Genomic DNA, 22,149 nt, shown 5'->3' on the forward strand with positions numbered 1-22,149 from the left:
CTGCCACAACAGCTCCGTCACTGCTGCTTCAGCCGCTCATTTCTCTCACAAATACAAAGAGAAACTCTTTCAAACAGTCAGAACCGAGCTTCACTCTGCTTGTCCCACAGCGCCTCTGCCTGGAGGAGAGGGGGAATAACAAAAGTCAGCGTCATTAGTTCTCCAGCTGTCCTGCAGGGGGCGCTACTTCACAAGAACAATTATTTCTTGGATCCCTCTGTTTCTGTAGGACTTTTCCAAGCTCGAAACAAGAGGCCACATGGACACAGCAGCCTGTCCTTCACAGCTGTCAGTCTCACAAGTTCAGCTGTTTCTCCACCAAGGAACAACCTGACCTCCGGAAGAGCTAGTGCTTTGGTTATAATGATATCCCCAGTCAGTCAACAAGCAGTGACTTGTTTTCAGAGCTCAGTTTGTTCAGTGTGCAGGGGTCATGACTAAATGCAAGTAGCTACTTTCCCCCCTGAAAATAATAGTCAAAAGTTACAGGCAGATTAATACTAACTCTGTTTCTGTAGGTTGGAGAAGGTGGACTGCCTGTTTTTGTATAAAAACAAAAGACCTGCCCTGGCAAATATGTTTGCAATCTCCCTTGCCCGAGCATAATTATTAAAAAGATCCCAATTGGAAAATTTGTTTGGTAAGTCTGTTGTCGGGCATGTTGATAGATCTATTCCACAGTCACACAATGTCACCCTTATCTGCACTTCACACGTCCCATGTCACCACACACTGCTAGTTTTGGGGCTAGTTCATGTACACCCAGAAAGCAGTGCATGGCTCTGTTCTGAACTGCGTCACATTTCATTTGCTTACAATAACCCCAAACACCTGTGCCAAGATCTAAGACAGGACAAACACAACATTTATACAACTGTGTGTAGGTTTTATAAGCAAGATCCCTATATAACTTCATCTGACTAAGGACAGCTCCCAGTGCCCTGCCTGCAGAGTCTGATCAGGCTGTAATTCCTTCCTCAAAGGTAAGATGATAAGTCTTGAGTATTTATAGTGATATTGAGTTACATATATCGATAGACAGAATTATTTTAAAATAATTCTCAGAAATGGTGTTTGTTATACTCTGAAAGGCTGAAATCACTTTAAAGGCTGGGGGGAAAAATCATTTGGCAGCAACCCCCACAGCACAGGACAAAATAACACACACCAACAAAACTGCATGTATTTTGAAATGTGTTTATTCTACAGACTGGTTACAGCTCGTGGTCTTCAGGGTGGTAAAGCTCACTCATCAGGCGGTAGATATACGAGGGTGCATGTCCTCCAATATTCGAGATGAAAAGCGTGATGAGCTCAGGTGGAACATAGTCAAACACTGGACAGTGCACGTTCACCTTTGAAAGAATCTCACCTAAAAGACAAGTGGTTAAAGGTAAATTCCACCAAAATTATCTGATATATTTATTTATATATCTCTGTTAATTTCAACATGTCTTTAGATTGGCCCTTTACATTTAGCTACATGAGGAATGTGAGGGTTACCTTCAGTGAATGGGAGCACCTCGTGTGGAGAGACAAACTTATGGAAGGTGTCTTCTTCATTTGGGAACTAAGGACACAAAAACAGTTTCATTATTTCAAGATTCTGGAGGACTGGAGCGTCTTGTACTCGTGGAAAAAAAAAAAAAAAAAAGCTGAGTGGTTCTTGCCATAATATGAATTTTAACAGTTGTCCAATAGGGCTGTCGGCTGTGTAGTAACCTGACTTCTGCACAACACAACTGATGGTCCCAACCCCATTGATAAAGCAAGAAATTCCACTAATTAACCCTGATAAGGCACACCTGTGAAGTGAAAACCATTTCAGGTGACTACCTCTTGAAGCTCATCGAGAGAATGCCAAGAGTGTGTAAAGCAGTAATCAGAGCAAAGGGTGGCTATTTTGAAGAAACTAGAATATAAAACATGTTTTCAGTTATTTCACCTTTTTTTGTTAAGTACATAACTCCACGTGTTCATTCAGAGTTTTGATGCCTTCAGTGTGAATCTACAATGTAAATAGTCATGCAAATAAAGAAAACGCATTGAATGAGAAGGTGTGTCCAAACTTTTGGCCTGTACTGTGTGTGTGTGTATATATATACATATATATATGTATACAAACATAAGATAAGAAAAAACATAAAAACATATATCATCAAAACCCAATAGTAGCAAGAGTCAATATACAAGATCTTGACCACAGAATGAACTACAGGCCCCACACACACACACACACACACACACACACACACAGAGAGAGAGAGAGAGAGAGAGAGAGAGAGAGATAAATAGATATAGATATTTTTTACCTGAGGGGAGAGCTTGAACATGGGAGCACACACAATGAGGGGTGTTGAGTGATGCTTGGCTGCGAGTGCTAGAGTGTGTGTTCCGTTGACGGCCCTCAGTCCTCCATTTGCTAGAACAGTCTGTGTACCAATGATGACCTGCGAGGAAAATCACCATTCTTGTGAGTTCCTTGCCCTTCAAACACATGAAAGATGTGGGTGGGGAACAAGATACTAATTTTTGGAGCAGGCCTACAGAGAAAAATAGCGAGATCAAGCTTCTTTCAAAGGCTGAGAAGCAGCCCAGCTTTCAGAGCGGTTTCTTTTTCTGCTCATTTTCATGTATTGTTTCATTATGTGGGTGGTGTGAAGCTGTAACTGTAATTATAGCTGTACAAATACACTTGATGTTCTGTGTTAAATGACAATCAAACATTTTTTTTCCCCTCATCTTAGCTGCTCTCCCATCTACCTCAAAACCCACGTCTGCACAACATAAAAGTACAGGAGAGGAAATATAAATTGATATGGATAGAAAAACCTGAACAAAAACACAAGCAGTAGGACATGTAATGATCAACTAGAAAATGTTGAGGGAAGTAGCAACAGAGAGCTCAGTCTCAGGGTGGGAAAGTGTTATGAAACCTGCTGTCAGCATACCTTATTAACACGGGACATCACTGCAAATATAGCTGCATCTGTGATCACAGTTGTTTCAATACCAGCCTTGGAGAGACTGGTGGCCATTTCATGTCCCTGGTAAGAGGAGAACAAAGTTCAGACAAAAACAGAAGCAATAATGTCACATCATGTCAGTACAACAAAGAAACCAGCATTCAGATAAGTGAGGCACCAACTGATCCCTGTGAGCTCCTCCCCAACTGAATACAGTCCTGGCTCTAGCTGCCATCTTCACCATAGTTATTTAGGGCCATTTGACATGGTCAAACCGATGGAAAAATGTTATCTCTCAGGAACAAAGTTGAAAATTTTCGAGGTGATGGCCATTATTTAACCATGTAATATCTTTTATTTATCCAGGAGACTGGCATGAGTCCGTTTTGAATGATATTGCCATTATAGTTTTAAGTAAAATTTCAAATGGGGAAAAACAATGGGAGGAGATGCTTCTGGAACCTGCATCCCAGCCCAGTTTACATTTCTAATACAAGCAAATGAGTGTTGTCAGCTTGCATTTCTGTTGTCTTCAGCTACCTGGCAGAAGGGGGCACACTCGGCCACGATGACATGGAACTTGCGTTTGCGTGCAGCGTCTTTGAGAAAGGCCTCGACAGTGCGAGAGCGGCCGATGGTCATGATGACTTCATTAGAGTGAATGTGCTCCAAGGCCTGCATGGCGATGTTGTCTGTGGTTCCCTCTGGGGTAACAAAAAATTGAGACACATATTTGCACACAAGTGAGAAAAGCAGCTGCACACACAGCTCATACTATAGGATAAGAAAAACCTAAAGGGTTTTTTGCTACCTTCACAAACCTCTTTTTTTTATCTTGATTAATTTATTTTCTTTCTAACTCTGTAAATCAGGAGACAGAAAAAGATACTGTACATGCTGTCTGATAAAGAAATGAGCAGCAAATTTAAATAGCTTACCTAGCTCTGTCAGCAGCTCATTGATAGCCTCTATGACATTGGCTTTGAGGGGGGCAAAATGTTGTCTGAAGTTCTCCTCACTGAGTCCTCCTGAGGTCAGCAGCTTGTGGAGGGACTCCTGCTGGTCTGTCTCTTCACTGCTCCCTCGGGACCTGCAGAGAATGGAAAGAGGCATTTTGTACAGCCTAGTCTCTGCAGCATACATACTCAAAGTCACTTTCATAGACAGTGTGTAATAAAAGAGGAGAGTGTGTGAGAGGGCAGTTTTCCAGTGTAGAGCTAGTGTTTATGACAAACAGGATGACCCCACCTACAGTAGACCCCTGTCACACATGGCCAGTAACCGGGGGAACACATGATTCAATTATACAAGATGATTCTAGGGCTGCAGTTACATTTGTTTTCACTGTAGATGAATGGATCAATTATTTTTTTCTCATTAATCATGTCATCCATTAAGCATCAAAAATGAAAAATGCTCATGTGGAATTATAGGAATCCAAAGTGATTTCTTCAAATTGCCACCTTAGTCTGCCCAGCAGTTAGAAAAACCCAAAAAGTATTAAGTTTATTCTGACACCAATGGGAAGAGACAAACAAATAATCAAAGAACTGAGTGATCTCAGTGGAAGATCAATAAATAACTGGCTTTTTTACTTGATCAAAAACTGAAATTATTATTCGATTATTGGAATGACAGCCAATTCATATTCTGTTGATCACCTTATCGATCAATTAACAGAGAATTAAATCGACGCACTGGTTGATTCCATAAAATGAAAGCTGAATCAAACTCTGCTCCACTTGTTTTTAAAGTTCCTCATTTAATCCGTTAAAGCTTCATGTCTGAAGCACCACCACAGAAAATATATTTGCTAGGCTTGGTATTCTACACAGGATGGACCCAGTTTATTAGACAGTAACATTCCAGGGTTGTGTGAGTTTACGTCACTGTCTCTGACTTTAATCTGTAACCTAACAATTCTACCAAATGGCTCTTCCTAACAACTGACAGTATAATCTCCTTTGGTTCATGAGCCATTGTGTTCTTTTTTTTTTTTTTTTTTTTTTTTCTCTTACCTCTTGCAATTGTTCCTAATGTTGTGTATGTTTTTAACCTGTGTGTACTTGCATAGGTTTCGCACTTGCAACTGTTCTTTAATGTTTCCTCACCTGGCATACTCCTCTCTGATGATCTTCAGCACTCGTCTGATCATGTTCCCCACAGTGGTCTCTGAGGGCTGGGCGGCAGTCATCCTCCTCCCCTCCTTCCGGATTATTTCCATCAAATCGCCTACATCATAAGATGTTTTGATCAAAGTGATACTTTTTTCTTTCTTTGAACTTCTTTTACAAAAAGGATACGAAATTCAAGTAACTAGAGAAAATTCTAATTAAAAAAACAACTCTTAAACATGCTGGTGGATAAAAGCACAGGTAAAGCACTATACAGATTTAAAAATCAATACAGAAATAGAGGACAGGAAAACATAAGAATAAAAATATGTAATAAATATGAAAAGAAAGGCATGTTACACTGAAATCTTTATTGTAAGACTGGGCAATATATTGACATTGTGATGTGAGACAAGCTATGGTGTCAGATTCTGGCTATCATTATTTCATGATATGACATGAGTGTTGTCTTTTCCTGGTTTTTAAGACTGTGATACAGTAAGCAATACCACAGAAGAAGATTAGGGCCACACACACACAAAAACAGGTCAGTATCCTGAGATTATCTCTGAACTATTTTTTTTGTGGCTTTAATCCTCCTCCACAGGATGTTCTGTTTTAGCTTCCTAGACTTTTGTAGCAGATCCAGTCTGCCTCTACCTACTTGGTCACCATATTCACATTAGTAATGACTGTTTACCAAAAATCAATTTGTGTAGCAACAGTTATCCCTAAAATATTATCAAAAGATTGATGTTGTTACTCTGTCAGAAATATTGTGACATTTGAGTGGTTCCACATCACCCAGCCCCATAAGTGTCAAAGGCACAGCTCCAGCATTCAACAGTGTATGTACTTGAGCTGAAAAATGATGTCATGGAAATAAAGCCTGCAATAAATACAGGTGTCATTTGATAAAAATGTCATTTGCAAGTGAAAATAGCTGGATATTGAATGCTGATGCTGGCGACAAAGTGACTAAGCTGTCTACACTTAGTGGCCACTTTATTAGATCCACCTGCACAGGCTAATGCAATCCAAACCAATTGTTCTGACATACTGTTTACTTTAGTGATGCCTTTAATGCTCAGCTTTTCTTGTTGTCACAGTAACAGAGGTGTTCATTCACTTCTTTGTTTGGCATTGAGCTCATAGTTAGTGCTGCTGTTGGACTGGACTGCATTTTATTGACAGCTGTTTCTAATATTCTGTCCCCCTTATGTATATGAATAAAGGGGGGCGAAATATTAGAAACACCTCTCAGTATAATGTCGTCCAGTACAGGCAAACTACAACCTCAATAATAAACACAGAATTAAACCGACGCAATCTCCACATCGTCAACACAAACGGAACTGTGTTAAAAGGTAGAACTTGTGGCAGAGCAGCTGCACTGAGCAGCATCATACAGGCCTGCTGCAGCTGAGGAAGTGGAGGAGCTGCGGTGCTCAGCCTCTGTGTTTAGTTATGTTAGCACGGGAAGCTACACTCCTCTAGCAGCTGTCAGTTGACTGTCACACGGGTGTTACACAGTATGAGGCAACAGCAGCTTTGACAAGGCCACATAAGAACTTCAGGCTTTCAAACTAGTCATTTGTAATGCTGTGACGTTTGGGCAAGAAGCTAATTCAGTAGCTGTGGTGACGGGACCGACCTGCGCTGCTCCATCGTGCCTGGGCAGTGACTCTGCGGAGCAGGGCTGTCGTCTCCCGGGCGGTTTCTGCCGAGCCTCGCAGCGGTCCCGTCCCGCTGCCCCCGCGCTTCAGGTCGGACAGAAAGGCTTCAATTCTCTCCGACAGGTCGGTCTCTTTGTCTGCTCCCGGCATTATTGTCTAACTAACTGACTGGCTCCCTGTAGCTAAGAATATCAGTACAGTTACAGTTATTGCAGTACAAGTAAATTTAACACGGAAGTACAACGACATTGTTTCCGGGTGAGTATGACTGGCGTTACACCTGATTGGTGGATTACCTTCAGGCGTTTATGTATGTATGCATATACTGTATATTTCTTAATCTGTAAATCGTTATTTCAATATTACTTACAGATAGACGAAGCATAAAGACAATAGGACATAAAGTCGTGCTAAAGAGAAAAAACAAAATACGAAAAAAAGAAAAGAAACAAGTAAAGAAACAACATAAGTAATTAAAAAACATTAAAAACGCGAGTTTATGACGAAACTCACTTATATTTTGTAAAAATTTACAAACATTAATTTGTTTTGACCGCTTTTTTGTCTCATGAGGAAGAAATCGTTGAGATGTATTGTTCTATTTCGGCAAGAAGTAAAATTAAGTTTATAAGATTGAAATGCATTATCATCTGTGATGCTATAACCATAGCAACCAAGTATAGTCTTTCTATGCAAAAGAGTAAAATCTGAGAAAACGCTGTTAACTATAAAATGTTGAACGTCTTTCCACATCCCACATGTGAATCTAGAAGGCCAAAATAAGTGGGAGCAAGTTTCAGGAAGCAAGTTCACAGGAAGAACAGTTCACCTCTGGGTCACTCTAACTTTTGGAAGAAATATTTCACTTAAAGAATCTATAGATCAACTTAAATGAGACTTCTTTTCCCTTATTTTCTTAATTACCTTCAGACGGATTGCTCAGTTTTGCTGCGCTTGTTCTGCTTTCCACAAGAGGGCATGCTTCCCACGTTTTGTAGCGTAGATAACATATGTGCTATGGCAAAAATCTGTTCTAAAAAGTTATAAAATCACACCCAAAACATCATGTCATGAATTGTTTCTTGTGTGCATCTGCATCTATCTGTGTAGATTTGGATTTTTTTTTTTTCCTGTAATCGCTGACTCAGCCAATCAGAGCTGACGTTGATTTAACATGAAACATGTTAAACCTCTCTGCATGTCATCTGCATGCTCATCTTTACTGATAGATGCCTGGGAAGCAAAACTTAACTGCACAACTTTACATGTCCTTTAATTGTCTTATACATCGGCAACATTTTAAAGCATTTTGCTATGACAATATTCTTCATACCATAAGTAGTAATTTCACTCTGGTATACGAAAACACCATTCTGTCCCCTTGCCTCAGTTTTAAGGCCCCCAAAATGCCATCATCGCCTGTGGATATAACTCAAGCAGTCCCAGAGGGGAAAAATATGTATCTTACACAATCACTAATGTAAATCCATCCAATATTTTATTGAATAAAAGCCCAACACAAGCCTTTACAAAATTTATCAATCAACATAAAAATCATTGATTGCGCACAACGCGCATTTTCACTGTTAAAAATGTACCCATGACAGATGCCTTAATTAAACCCTGTCGAAAACAAGCTGAAATATCTTCAACCACCCACATTCGCATGGAACCCAAGCCTTAATTAATTTCAAAGGAAAGAAAAAAGCACACTGGATGGATCTGTAAGTACTGTAATTGGGAACTGATATTTATGACCAGTAAGAAAGTTTCACCTGTCAGTGTGTACAGAAAACATATGACTCAATGGAACACATCCTAGAAAAGGTCTGGGATACTTTACTTTTCCCTTCAGAGCCTCTATCCACTGAAATCTGGCAAGAGAAACTGGCAGGATTATATTCATTTATCAGCCTGAATGGTATCATAGAAAACAGCTGATATGAAATAACTGATGAAATCACTTATGATTGCTGGAACTCCTTTCTAAGCCATATCCATAAATCCTAAGTTTAAACAAGTTTTTGATTTCTGGACATCTGGACAGTTGATGATGTTAAAGTATTTGAGATGGTAAATGTATTTTTATATTTTAGGAGAAAAAAAGAACGTGCAAGAGCTGATAGAGGTGACCTAATTTATAGCTAAGAGGATATTTCTCTCCCTGATAACTTACACCCCCCCTCCCCCGAATACCTGTAGAAGCAACTAAGTAGCATTTACAATATGAAAACAAACTAAAGACACGGTCAAATTTATCTACCAAACATGTATGCAAATTAAATGACATAACACAGAAGTTCAGTGGTTGCCAAATTTCTCTTCGAAGTAACAACAATCCACCTTACTATTCAAATAAGCCTTCACTTTGATAAAAGGGCACCAAGGATCTAGTTTGCTTGGCATGGCAAAGAATTTGTACATCAACAGAAGGGTAAAAGACATTCTCTCATGGCACATCCATTCAAACTGAGCTCAAAATCAAACAAAACTGTTCAACTGATTGAAGCAACAAGTTCTTATTCAGTAAGCTGCAACATTCAAAACAGTGCAGACAGAAACGTGAAGTGCCATGGAAATGGACACATCTCAGTGAGTGAAATGTGCCTCCCATGTCTCACAGTGCATTTCTCCCTACAGCGCTTTTCATGTTTCCAACCACTAAATAAGCAGGTGTTTTCATTTTTTTCAGAGGACAACCTTGGTACTCTTTCTCTCACAGCCCGGAAAACTAGAGTTTGAGCCCCCTCAACCCCGCTTGCTGTTGTTTGCTGAAGCTAGTCCAAGGAGGGTGGATGTTGGGATGTGTTGGCTGACTGGCGGGCAGCTTCCCCTGAGGTAAGGAGCCAGGGGCCGCCCTACTCAATCAGCTTCTTTGCCTTGAAGAAGCGCCGTAGGTAGAAGACCTGCCAGGTAGCAAGTCCGATGAGACAACACATGGAGAAGATGCTGAAGTACAGCACGCGTGTGTTGGTGGACTCTAGAGTGGTGGAAGAGAAAGGGACAGGTTATGTTATTGGTCACAATAATCATTTTGCTTCATCCATTGGGAATAACTAAAATAAACACATTTCTCTGCAGACATCTTCCATTATTTTGCAAACTGTGTGACTACAGCAATCTTACAAGATCAGTGCATGTAACATTCGAAGAGATAAGAGATAATAAAATATTGACTGCAATACATGTCAGAGTACAATTTCAAGTTTGCGGGGCATCAGACTGTCTGATTGATCTGTCTGGCAAATTGTGACAATAAAGCTTAGCAACAAATAAAAACAATGTTTCTCCCTTAAATTTACATCTCAAAAGAACATTTCAACCCTCATAGCTTTACAAGCTTAGGCAGAATCAACCATGTATACTGATTACAATTAGCATCCAACAAATGCAAAAAAAGCACCATCTAACCATTTAAGAAGAAAAAGTGAATAAGCAGAATTTTGCCATGTTCAACTTGGATGCTTTGTAGACGTGGGTTGTAGCAGAAGTCACACTGTCAGCTGTAGATACACATTTTTTTTTAAACATGGCCAGAAGTGTGACTTTCTTTAGTCACAGTCGACCCAAATTGGCTGTCAATGAGTGTCCCACACAGTGTATGGTAGGACAGCCGATTTGAACCAATACGATTTTAGCAATGTCCTGGGGGGAAAAAAACAACCAGTACAGTCTGGAGGGGCATTTAGCTAAGCAAAAGCTGATAGTTCCAAGAAACTCCTAAGAAAACACAATGTGTACACTCAATAAGACAATAAGAGAATAACACATTATGGACTGAGTTGTTGCCCATTCACTATATATAGGGGTCCAGTGGGTTAAACCTGAAATGAGACTGAACTGAGTGAAACTGGTGGGAAACAGTATAATGTGTGGAAAAAAGCTATCTCTAGTGCTAGCCTATATGTCACAAGCACTTAAAAACAAGAAATGGACACATATTAGACTACAATGCATTTTAAGCCCACTGATCCTCTCATTTTCTGTGCTTTATATGGTATCCAACTGTTCTTTTTCACATCACTCCCTAACTACCTGTATGTGTCATTTCTGCATCTGTTTCCTCACCATTAGTGTCCCGCATCTCCTCCTCTCTCTTCTTCATGTAGGCAAAGTCATTGACAATGGACTCTGATAGGTCCTCCAGTCGCCTCAGTTCAACCTCGAGAGGCTTCAGCTTCTCCACCTTGGCAATCTGAAGGGACATAACAGACGTCAATAAAACAACAAAAAACAAAAACATGTGACTCCTCAGTATTATGGGCTGTAGTGGATCTTAATCATTTTTTTTGAAAGGGGGAAATGCTTTAGTAATGACTGTAAAAGCAAAAACTCACTTTGAACCTTGAGTTACATTTTAATACTCTTTGTCCAACAAGTGTCACTCTAATTGTGCAAGAGTAGCAGACTTTAAGCAGATGCTATATCAACACTTTTCCTATTATTATGAACACACACAATGGATCTGTCTAGGATGCAGCATTCATTACACACCGTTCCCCCTGAGTGAAGACGTGCTGATGAGGTCAAATAAGTTGAGAATGAGGACACACCAGTAACTGCTGCTCATCTCTGCCAAGAACATATTCTGGCACTCCGTACAAACATTGTGCAATTAGCAGGGACTCTTGCCAGCACATTTAACAAATCTTATCTTGCCAGTGGATCACTTATACACATATTCACACTAACACACCTTCATGTACGGACGTAAGCACATAGAAGTGTAAATTCAACTCCACCCACACGCCCACGCAGGCATGCCCACTGTCACTTTCTGAGCTCTCCCTGCCTGCCCGCCCACACACACTTGAACAAACTCAGTAAAACAGACCACAATGTCTGTGTGCTGCAGTGTGAGCATGCTGCATTATGTGTGGGAGGAGGGTGATTCTCAGCTCAGAGGCCTTTATCGTTTGGTATTTCGTATCAAGTTTGTCCTTAGACTGACTGAGGCAGCCATATTAATGACTAAACTATTCTAACTGACAGAGGGATGGCCCCAAAACTGAGCTGCAGCTTTGGGGATGTAAAAGCATCAATGAAGCAATACAAGGATCTGCAAAAAGTACACAGAATTATTCAGAATATTATTCACCACTTGAGCTTTTGTCTCTCTTTACATTTTAGACACAGATGCTCCTATTGGGATATGTCAACCAATACCGATTACCAATTTTTTGATAATCAGTATTTGTCCACTTCTCAAGAGTTAAGAAGCTTAAGATCCATGCATTTTTGACTATGGAATTGGTACTGAAAGGACTGTAGAAAAGTGGTAGAATTTTCTCATTAAATAGAAACCCATCAGATCATTCAATTTTAGTTAAAACATGAGAATAAGCAAATGTGGGATTATAAGGTTTTCACAAACTGCAGTGTTAAATACAGTCATTTTGGCAGTCAGCAGGAAATTCAGAACACAGTGAAAGGCAGTGCTTGGTGGCTAGGATGATGAAACTGGCTCACTTTCTCCACAGCACAATGTCATTTGAGTATTGGAGTTGGCTGTTCATCACCAGGCTTGTATTAAGAGTGACTATATGCCGATACCAATAAATATTCATTTGGAGACTTAATTCTGGAACTAGAACCTTGTGACATACTCAAGGAGAGAACAATTTCCAATAATCTAAAGAGAATGTAGTATTTTCAGAGTTACCTCTCAATTTGGACAAAGGGGATTAAGCCCTAAAACAATTTATTATGGTGTCAAATGATGTGTTTGCACATCCAAGCAGCTCAATCTGTGCCTTTTCAGCGTTCAAGGAAAACCTCTGAAAACCAGTGGGGGTATGGTGTCTTTTACCACCCTGAACAGGTTCAAGAAGGCTGGCAATTCAACAAAGTTATCTTGCAGTTTCTGGTATGTTATTAAGTCACTGAGGAAAACACTCATGTCTGTTTAATTCTACAGAAACAAGTAATATGCACAAGCTTGACTGGTCTTTCCATTTTCAAGGTTCACTTATGGTCTGTACTTGGGAGTAAGGATGTGCACAACCCCAATTTTTCATGGTTGACTAATTAGTGGGTGGCACGAAGGAATAAACAATTATTCCGGTTGTGCCAGTGTTCACAAAAGCTTTAACTGATTGTGGGCAAAACATAGGATGTGATCTTGAGGGAAAAAAAGAGCACTATGATGGAAAAAACATGTGTCTCAGTGGCAATCCATATTAATTTCTTTTTGTTAGTAGGGCTAATTAAAATAGTAGAATCCAATGAAGTAATGGTAAAAAAAATACAATATTTTCGGCAATGTACATTCTTACAGGCAGCACTCACTCATGACACAGTTGCCGTGTCATGGTCATCACTGCTCTACACCACACCACTCAATTCAGTGTGGCATAGACCAGTTCTGCTCAGAAAAACAAAACAAAACAAAAACAAAAAACAGAAAACAACTACAAATGACTACATATTAAAAGTCGACAATGATCATCATGAAGGAATTAACAAATAATTATGCACAACATGAGTCTGTACTCACCTCTTCATAGTTTTTGGCCTCCACACCATGCTTCATGTCCAGATTGACCAGCTGGTCAGGGACCCTCCCAGTTCCTGGTAAACAATAATAAAACAGAATAACATTTAATTATCATGTATGGTAAACTTACAGGTTATGTAGACTCACTATGATGGAAACACCCTGCCTACTTGCAACTTTAATAAAAATTAATTCATATGACGAGTGAAATTCTTTCAACAGTTTTTATGTTTACATTAGTTTGATTCTCCGGGACTATTCCACCAATGCGTGAGGGTAGCTGTTCTGATTTGAATTAATGGCTCTTTGCAACACAGAAGGGGAAAACACTCTGAAGAATCCATTAGCAACCACAAATCATAGGCCAACAGAGTGTAACAGGTCATGTATAAATTAATAAACAAAACACGCAATAAGGACTTCTTGAAACACTTCTCTGGTACTTCATGAACATTACGCCTCAAAATTTCCAACAGCATTCTAATCATATCATTGTGAAAAAAAGAAAGATTAATCACAGAAAATGGTTGCATATTAATGTGCGCTTACACACACACACACACACATGCACTTTATATATACTAGGGCTATATGATATAGACAAAGTTTCATACCTCAATATTTAGGCCAAATATCCCAATTACAATACAATATGATAAGACTAAGGGATTACACTTATTTGAAATGTAACCCTCCTATTATGTTTGGGGTCAATTTGACCCCAGCCAATGTTTAACGTCTCTAAATAAATGATTAACATCATTTTTTTTGCTTCATATTTAATGAGTGTTCCTAATGTAATGGGCACTACCGGGTAAATATGAAATTGACATGATGATATGTTTTCAATGTCCTGTACACAATTTGTAACGCATTGGTTATAAATAACAAAAATTTGTACTTAGAAATAATATAAAGCCATTAAAGCACCAAAAATTAATATTTCTTTCCAATTTTAGATCAGTCAGTGAGATTTTATGGTGATTTACATATTTTTCCATTGTCGCGTAATAGGAATACTGGATGTATAAGTGGGGGTGGGGGGGAGTTATGTTTTATTTAAAGGGCTATTTAGGTAATCAACAAAGAAACATAAAGTACTTTACACATAAACTTTGATAACAATTTTTAGCTATAGGCTAATAATTTTGTGGAAGTTTAAACTGCAGGGGTCAAATTGACCCCAAACATAAAAGATGTTCAAAAATGTGAACATAACAGGAGGGTTCAAGTGGAGCAACAGTGAACATTATGTATAATAATACCAAAAACAGCATAACAATACCAAATGGACATAGAAAAATATATATACATACACATACATTTACATATGTGTGTGTGTGTGTGTGTGTATGAACAGTTATAGTTGTGCTTTACAATTGAATTTCTTTCACAAAGAGTAATGAAGAGTGTGTCTCTGAATCCAAGTCATAATTTCTGCTTCTGAGCTTCATGATATTTGGTTCCATCCACTTACCCATGGGTGACTTGCTCTCAAAGCACACCTCAAACATGTCATAGTCCTCTGTGGTGAATGCAAACTTCCCTTTTGTTGCATCTTCCTTTGAGTAAAGCGTGTGGCTGGAGGAATCTGTGATCTGCAACATTTAAGAAAACAGTGTCAGTGCCACCTGCAGAAAAATGCTCACCACGTCCAGCTTCTTACACCTGAACCTGCCACGTAAACCATCATCACACCACACCATCACTGTGTGCAAGATGACTTGACAGCTGTTGAACTATGGTGAACAGTGCGGCAGGTGCGCTGCGTCTACTTTGTGAGGCTGTCATGCTGAAGCTGTAATGTAAATATTGGCTTAGATAGAGCCGTACCTTATATGATTAATGCAGGAAAGCAAAACAAGTTTAACAGAGAAGCGTTAACTACATGATAACATAGCTGACATGTAGCTAAGTGGCTAATGTGCTAATATTGCTAGCTCGTAGCTGGCAGCTGAATGGACGATAAGACTGACGTGTAACATCCCGAGTGAGCAGCACTGCCGAGTGGCTGAGGCAGGCGGAACGCATTAAAACAAATACCCACAATTAGCTAAACGACGGACCTCCAGCTGCTCCAAATTATGTCAAGTCTGAATCGAAATACAAGAAAACCGTCTAAACTTTAGTGAATACAGTTAGCAAGCACAAGCTAGCACTAAGTACTAAAACCAGGAAGACGAGAGTATGAGGGCCCGGCTAACCTTCCCTAGCTAGCAAGCTCCCCCGTGAATAACAGCTGCCAGTACGGCTCCTAGCCACATTCTCCGCTTGTATACATGGTCATTAACACAAAACGTTCATGTATTCAAGCTGCATTCGCTCATTCACTCAAAACATAGACCTAAGTCGGGACAGGCGGGGACTGAAGCTACTCCGGCCTCACCAGAAACTGAGCTGACGCGTAGCTAGCTACCTATCGTTAGCTGTAGCTCTGTGCTCACCTTCAGATTAGTTTTGGTGTTTGATTGTTCGCTTATTTCATATTCCCCCGTGACAAGGACGTCTTTGTGGATCTCTTCCCGTAAACACTTCCTTGAATTGACCGGTAAAAAGAAAGAAATTGAAAATACCGATTCAATGAGAACCGGTAAAAGCAGTAGTGCAGCGAATCGAGCCATGGCTACCCTCAACCAACCCGAGCCAGCCAGCTAGCTGAGCACCTAGCCAGCTGCTGCACTTAACGGAAGTAGTCAGCCTGCTCGGGCACGCCAGCGCCACCAACGGCGGGGAGGCAGAACGACGCTCGAATACTTGCCTCTTGCTTGTTGACTGCAAAGATAAACACATAGAAGATATTAATCGAATTTCCAAATGCTGCGTTTTGCGGGATATATAAAGTTTTTGTCCCCTAATTTTTTTTTTTGCATGCGCCCCTCTGAGCGTGGGTTACCTGCAGAGCCACTGGCAGGAGTCTTTCTCAAAGATACTTCAGAAAGGTAGAGTCTTCTTGAGCATTGTAACCTGTTATAGCGCACAGGTCCAGTGCTTCCTTTGTTCTGCTCCTGGAACCTCAGCAGGTGTGGGAAAAGGTATATCGCTCGGTACACTAAATGTACGGGGACTTGTCTTGGTGCCACTGAAAAAAAAAGACAATTGTGACCAAAATAGTCAATAGTCAATAACACACATGGCACCAGAGTTATTATGGTTTTGCATTTTTCATTAGTGTATATTTTTATGTCGTTTTTAATTTTTGTATTCAGTTCAGTTTAGTTTCACTTAGTTTCCAGAGTGGGTTTGCTTTCAGTTTAGTTTTTATTATTTAAAATGTTTTGTTTCAGTTTAGTTTTTAATTTCAGTGTTAGTTTTAGTTTGTTTTTTTATTCTAATATGAGGGGTGTTTGTCAGAATAGGTATCACAATCCAAGCACAATGCTTTGTGAAGGCAGTTGACTCCCAGTCATGTCAACATTCCTGTCTAAATAAACATCAGCACCAACGCCCCCTCAAGCTTGTTGAAGTGACAAATTGACAAAGACTAAAACTGCAGACATTTTCTGTATTTTCTGTACCAGCCATGATGTACTGGGATCTCATGAGTGGGATGGGAATGTGCAGAACAAGGTTCAAGCCTGGTGCAGCATGGTCATGGCTCCTGAAACTACAACGGATGGAACTGTGTATTAAGTGCTGACACTGTAATTAGTGCAAGGTTGTGTTACCAGTCTCAGTTGATCAAGAGCTGATCATAGTTCTCTGCTGTGTCATTTCCCCCTCTAAACGTTTACGTTTATAACTTTTTTGGGGCTTCTTGACACTCTTGGCCCTGAGTTTCCTTATGGTTGACGTTTGCTGTTCTATATGGCTGTGTCAGTTTGAGTTTGGACGGTTATATTAGTACCCCAACATGGGATGGGGTATATGAGTGAATTTTAGATGAGATTGCATGTCTGGTAATCTCCTTTGGACAGTAGACATATGCTTTAGCTGATTGGGTGATGCTGCATCCTTTGTGGGAGACTTCTGTCACTGTAGATTTTAGTCTGTCCACATAGCATTGTATTGGTTCTAAAGTTATATCAGAAACCGTAATGATAATGTATGTCCTTGTCATTTTGACGAGGTAGTCTTATAACTGTTTCCAATTAGCCTACTGACAATTATAGATCTCACTCTTTAAAATGCATCCTTTAATATTAATCGCATAATAACCCATCCGCATCCAGTATGTGAGAGGTAAATCCGGATTACAAAACAGGCATATCATACCCAGTGCTGGCTGGGGTATTTTGAAAATCCCAAAAGCTATTATTTTTCTGTCAGCAGCTCAGGGATTACCCAATTACATATGATAGAGCCATCCAGTTTCCAGGGAAACATCCTTGTTACTGATCCCACGAGACAAGACGAGGATGCTTTGCTGAGTGGGGAGTCTGTCACTAAGTGAACAGTAATTACTGGATGGAGAAATCCCTCCAGTATTACAGCTTAGTGCATCAAATATCCTCTAGGAATAGTGCGTCATACACTCCCACACACTACAGAGGTATTCAACTTCAAAAATAAAATTCACAGGGCTAACTTCATACCTCTGTGACTGATTTGGCTTTTTGTTCTAATCTGAAGATGTAGAATATTTCACTCACATTTTGAAATGTTCGTTATTTTTTATGAAGCTCTTCTAGTTTTCAACTTTAATGATGCTTGTGCTTTCCTTTTTGGTTCTGTTCAACCATATTGAGTTTGTTCTTTATCTGCTTTTGGTTATATTCAGACCTGTTTTCTGTTGGGGGCCAAATTCACTACAACAAATCATATATCTTATGGATGAAATGGTTACAGCAAGCAACTCTAAAGGGAATTGCAGAAATTAACCTCTGTAATGACGAGTGTCATTACTGTTGACAAACCTTGTATCACATCTGGGCGTTGTGTTCACGTCACAGTGTAAGTCAGAAGTCACTGAGCATTGCACTTCCTAAGTGACCATATACAGCAAACCACGTGTGTCTCCACACCCTTCAGCCAATTGCTGTCATGATCTGACCTGTGCCCTGTATTACTTTTAGATAGTGAAAATACAAAGAGAAGGTGGGAGCCATGTCCTCACATACATGCAATTCAGCACGAGCTTCAGGGCCCTGATACATGGAGTATCAAAGTAAAGCAACTGTATGAAAAATGTACATCTGTTCAGGCATGAAAAACAAGGAAGCACTTTGAAATGGCAAAGGCAGATGTGAGTTGAAGTCTGACAGATTTTCGGAGTGTGCTTTGTTACATGCTTCGGTGAATGCATGCTCGGTTGTCAGTGTACACACCCTATTGAATAACTGTATCAGTCTGTCACTCAGATAGAAACAGAGGCACGGGAGGGGGTAGGCACTGAGGTATTTATGGATTCCTAAAGCATTCACATCCTCTCTTGAGAGCTGAACGGGCTTCCGTGAATATGGAGCTGATCCAAATTGAGCGCTGGTTGTCGTGGCATGGAGGCGAACTCGGCTGTTTCATCATCACTGCGCTGAAAATTACACCCAGCCAGGGCTCTCTGTCTGCCTCCCTCCCCACACTCTTCCACCTCACATACTCCTTATCATTCTCCCTCCTCCTCCCCTCGCCTCACTCTTATTTTCCTTCTCTTTTTCTCAGGCATACGCTGCCTGGTTCCTCCCCTGGGTTGCAGCACAGACGCAGGTTGGCGTCATAGTGGTCTAATTTTACTGCTGTTGATGCTGATGTTAAAAGAAGCAATGGGCACCTGCTATTTCTGCTGCGGCCCCATCTCCCTGGGGCCCGCAAAGAGGTATTAATAGCGAGAGTTATTAGACACTGCATGATCGCACATAGAGGCTTTATTAAAAAAAAAAAAAGGGTGGGGGGGCTTTGCTGTAGTGCAAGGGAACACAGGCAGGTCGCTGCAGTTCAGCAGTTATGGAACAATTCACGGCAAGAGGCTTCACCCATTTGGCGCTGGCCTCACACAAACATTAAAAGGTATTGGGAAGGGAGGTTCAACCCGAGCATTTCTGAATTCTAATGCAAGAGAGCGAGGATGTAGCAGTATACTGGTGCAATTTTAACCCTTAAGAGAGAGTCAGTCATTAAAGCCTTCCTAGATGGGGTGTGTGGGGTGTGTTTTCGAAAAATATGTCCACAATGGGAGTAAGGCAACAGCTGTTAGGAGCTTGGCCATGTTGCACAAAAAGGCGTGTCTGTGCTTGAAGGGTTCAAACGTCAGGAAGTGAGGAAGTTACTTATTGTGTGCTGGTAGACTTCCACCCTGCACGCTGCTAACGCATGCACACACACACACACAACGCATTTCCTGGGAACAGCCATGAAGCAATCTTCCTTCACATGAATCCCTACTGTGTGAAATATTTATTCAGAGGGTTTGAATGAATGAGAAAGCCAGGAAGGGTGGGGTTTGATGACAAATTTGGCAAATTCACAGTCATAAGTGACACTGATGTGAATTTCTTGTATGGGTTTTTTCTTGATAATGTTGTGAAATTAAAGGATGAAAATTAATATTATAAAGGGAGCACTTGCTCTACTGGCAATCCTACTATGTACTGTGCACTCTTGTGTGCCTACATAGTATAAATTCAATCAATCAATCAATCAAGCTTTATTTATATAGCGTCAAACAACACAACACAACAGAAGTTATCTCATGACGCTTTACAGGTAGAGCAGGTAAAGACCACACTCTACAAATTGTAGTAGAAAACAAGAAACCCAACAGATTTCCTCCTGAGCATGCTCTTGGCGACAGTGGCAAGGTAAAACTCCCCTTTAACGGGAAGAACCCTCAGGTAGAACCAGACTCAGGGCAGGCATCTACCTCTACCGGTAGAGGTAGATGGTCTAATTTGCTTCTACTTTATTTGATAGCGAGGAGTATAGGGGGTATGAGAGAAAGACTTGACGGCATGTTAAGTAGGCTTTGCCAGCTATGAGCACATCAAGGTCTGGACTTTGGAACTTATATTGCATTTGATAAAAAAAAAAAGTGTGTGCGTAGTTCTGATAGATATTTATTTTGAATGTGTATCATCTTCATGAATTTGGAGATATTTCACCATACCATTTTTTAGATATTGCTAGTTAAACTCCCAACCCAATATTTTTGATGGAATTTTTCAGCATATTTGAGTTTGCAGCCTTTTCATTATAGGTTTGCTCATACTTTCAGTGGATTATTCTTTAATGCGGCCTTCTCTGTCTGCACACAGAGAAATTTTCCTGCAGTATTTTTTGAAATATCACAAATCACCTTGAATCATCATGTTCAATGAGACATGCTACAAGCTACATTTGATTTAGTGGCAATGTCAACTTCCTAGAGAGCAAATTGTGCATTTTACAGAGGATATTCCAACACATCTCTCTGTGTATCTCACCATAGACAATGGGCTTACATGATGTGTAGAGCAAATAGGTTGTGTTTGTAGGTGTACTTTTGGTATAATTTTCAGCGCTCTTCAAATGGCTTTTGCTTGTGTTGAATTTATCCAGAAATGCAGTAAATAAGCTTCAATTTCTATTTCTGTGTGTTACTGATATTCAACCAGTTTGTGCATTAGTAGTATAGAGCAATGCTGATTTAGACTGTGTTTGAAGGGTCCGTGATGGTAAATTCTTGTGCACCTGCACTCCATTAGGCTGCTATACATTTCCCGATTCAACCAATATAGAAGCAAATTATAGTTGATGCATTCACTGATAATATCTTGAGTTAGTGGCTTAGTGTTTAGGACAAGGTATCAAGTGGCCTATGAGAGGACCCACAACATCCACCTTGATCTAAATTACTGTAATGCAAAACACATAAGCCTAATGAGACACACTCTGGTTAGGGCTTGGGTTTCCAGAAAGACTAAGATATATATATATATATATATATATATATATATATATATATATATATATATATACAATACTCACAAAAAGTTAGGGATATTCGGCTTTCGAGTGAAATTTCAGGATGAACCTAAAATGCATTATAACCTTTACAGGTGAACTTAATGTGACCTTCTGTAAACTTTTGAATGCACATATCCAACTGTTCAATGTTTCAGTAATTTTTGCACAAGTTGCTGTTCTCTAACAAGGAGCTTAACGGCAAAATTCACATCAGGTGTTTGATCCATGAATCGACCAATAAATATCCTGGTTCAATTAGAATTGGTATTTAAACAGTTCTCCTCATTCTGCTGTTCACATTTTGACGTCATGAGACCAAGACGACACCTAACAATTGATCAGCAGCACCTCGCCATTGCGAGGCTTCAAACAGGATGTTCTCAGACGGAAGTGGCCACTGAGCTTAGAGTGTCACAGAGTGTCATCAGCAGGTTGCAACAGAGATACAGAGAGACTGGAAGGGTCACAGAAAGGCATAGAAGTGAATGGTACAGTGACAAGCCCATACTACCTGAATAACATCATTAATCCAGTCATTGTGCCCCTGCATGAACAACACAGGCCTAATTTCATCTTCATGGACGACAATGCTCCAGCTCATCGAGGTCGCATCATTAGGGAACGGCTGCTGGAGACTGGGGTACCTCAAATGGAGTGGCCTGCACTTTCTCAGACCTGCATCCCATAGAAAACCTATGGGATCAGCTGAGTCGCCGTGTAGAGGCTCGGAGCTCTGTACCCCAGAACCTCAATGTCCTGAGGGCCGCCCTTCAAGAAGAGTGGGATGCCATGCCTCAGCAGACAATAAATCGACTTGTGAACAGCATGAGACGTCGTTGTCAAGCTGTAATTGATGCTCAAGGGCACATGACGAGTTATTGAGACATTGACATTTTTTGTTGTGGTATACCCACCACTGTTGTAGGCTTTTGTTTCAAGAAATTGTTTGAGATGAGGAAATCACCAGTGTATGCTTCTACTTAAATGCCCTACTTTCATGATATAATATCACTGTAGCGTGA

The 22,149-nt window shown here is 40.2% G+C and overlaps 2 protein-coding genes across 2 annotated transcripts; both read right to left on the reverse strand.

Moving 5' to 3' along the window:
* Positions 1-1,181: 1,181 nt before the first annotated feature.
* eif2b2 (eukaryotic translation initiation factor 2B, subunit 2 beta) lies at positions 1,182-7,020 on the reverse strand. Its single transcript, XM_030046981.1, has 8 exons — positions 6,735-7,020; positions 5,078-5,198; positions 3,905-4,056; positions 3,507-3,670; positions 2,952-3,047; positions 2,313-2,450; positions 1,504-1,570; positions 1,182-1,372 (listed from the first exon to the last, which is right to left on the reverse strand). Exons 1-8 carry the CDS (start codon positions 6,904-6,906, stop codon positions 1,215-1,217), a joined length of 1,068 nt encoding a protein of 355 aa, XP_029902841.1. The 5' UTR covers positions 6,907-7,020; the 3' UTR covers positions 1,182-1,214.
* Positions 7,021-8,232: 1,212 nt separating this feature from the next.
* tmed10 (transmembrane p24 trafficking protein 10) lies at positions 8,233-15,920 on the reverse strand. The gene is made up of 5 exons (XM_030046982.1): positions 15,697-15,920; positions 14,730-14,850; positions 13,253-13,326; positions 10,825-10,951; positions 8,233-9,736 (listed from the first exon to the last, which is right to left on the reverse strand). The coding sequence occupies exons 1-5, from the start codon at positions 15,871-15,873 to the stop codon at positions 9,615-9,617; spliced, it is 621 nt and encodes a 206-aa protein (XP_029902842.1). The 5' UTR covers positions 15,874-15,920; the 3' UTR covers positions 8,233-9,614.
* Positions 15,921-22,149: the final 6,229 nt, after the last annotated feature.

The sequence above is a fragment of the Myripristis murdjan genome, chromosome 24 (assembly GCF_902150065.1).
Source record: "Myripristis murdjan chromosome 24, fMyrMur1.1, whole genome shotgun sequence".
In the NCBI taxonomy this organism is placed as follows: domain Eukaryota; kingdom Metazoa; phylum Chordata; class Actinopteri; order Holocentriformes; family Holocentridae; genus Myripristis; species Myripristis murdjan.

Bases quoted from the DNA above. Each gene is read 5' to 3' on its own strand.
- tmed10 (XM_030046982.1), bottom strand. From the start codon at position 15,873: ATGGCTCGATTCGCTGCACTACTGCTTTTACCGGTTCTCATTGAATCG. The intron at 10,952-13,252 runs GTGAGTACAGAC...ATGTCCCTTCAG, and splicing joins AGGCCAAAAACTATGAAGAG to ATTGCCAAGGTGGAGAAGCT. The intron at 9,737-10,824 runs GTGAGGAAACAG...CCACCACTCTAG, and splicing joins GGAGATGCGGGACACTAATG to AGTCCACCAACACACGCGTG.
- eif2b2 (XM_030046981.1), bottom strand. From the start codon at position 6,906: ATGCCGGGAGCAGACAAAGAGACCGACCTGTCGGAGAGAATTGAAGCC. The intron at 2,451-2,951 runs GTATGCTGACAG...TTTTCCTCGCAG, and splicing joins TGATGTCCCGTGTTAATAAG to GTCATCATTGGTACACAGAC. The intron at 1,373-1,503 runs GTAACCCTCACA...CTTGTCTTTTAG, and splicing joins GGTGCTCCCATTCACTGAAG to GTGAGATTCTTTCAAAGGTG.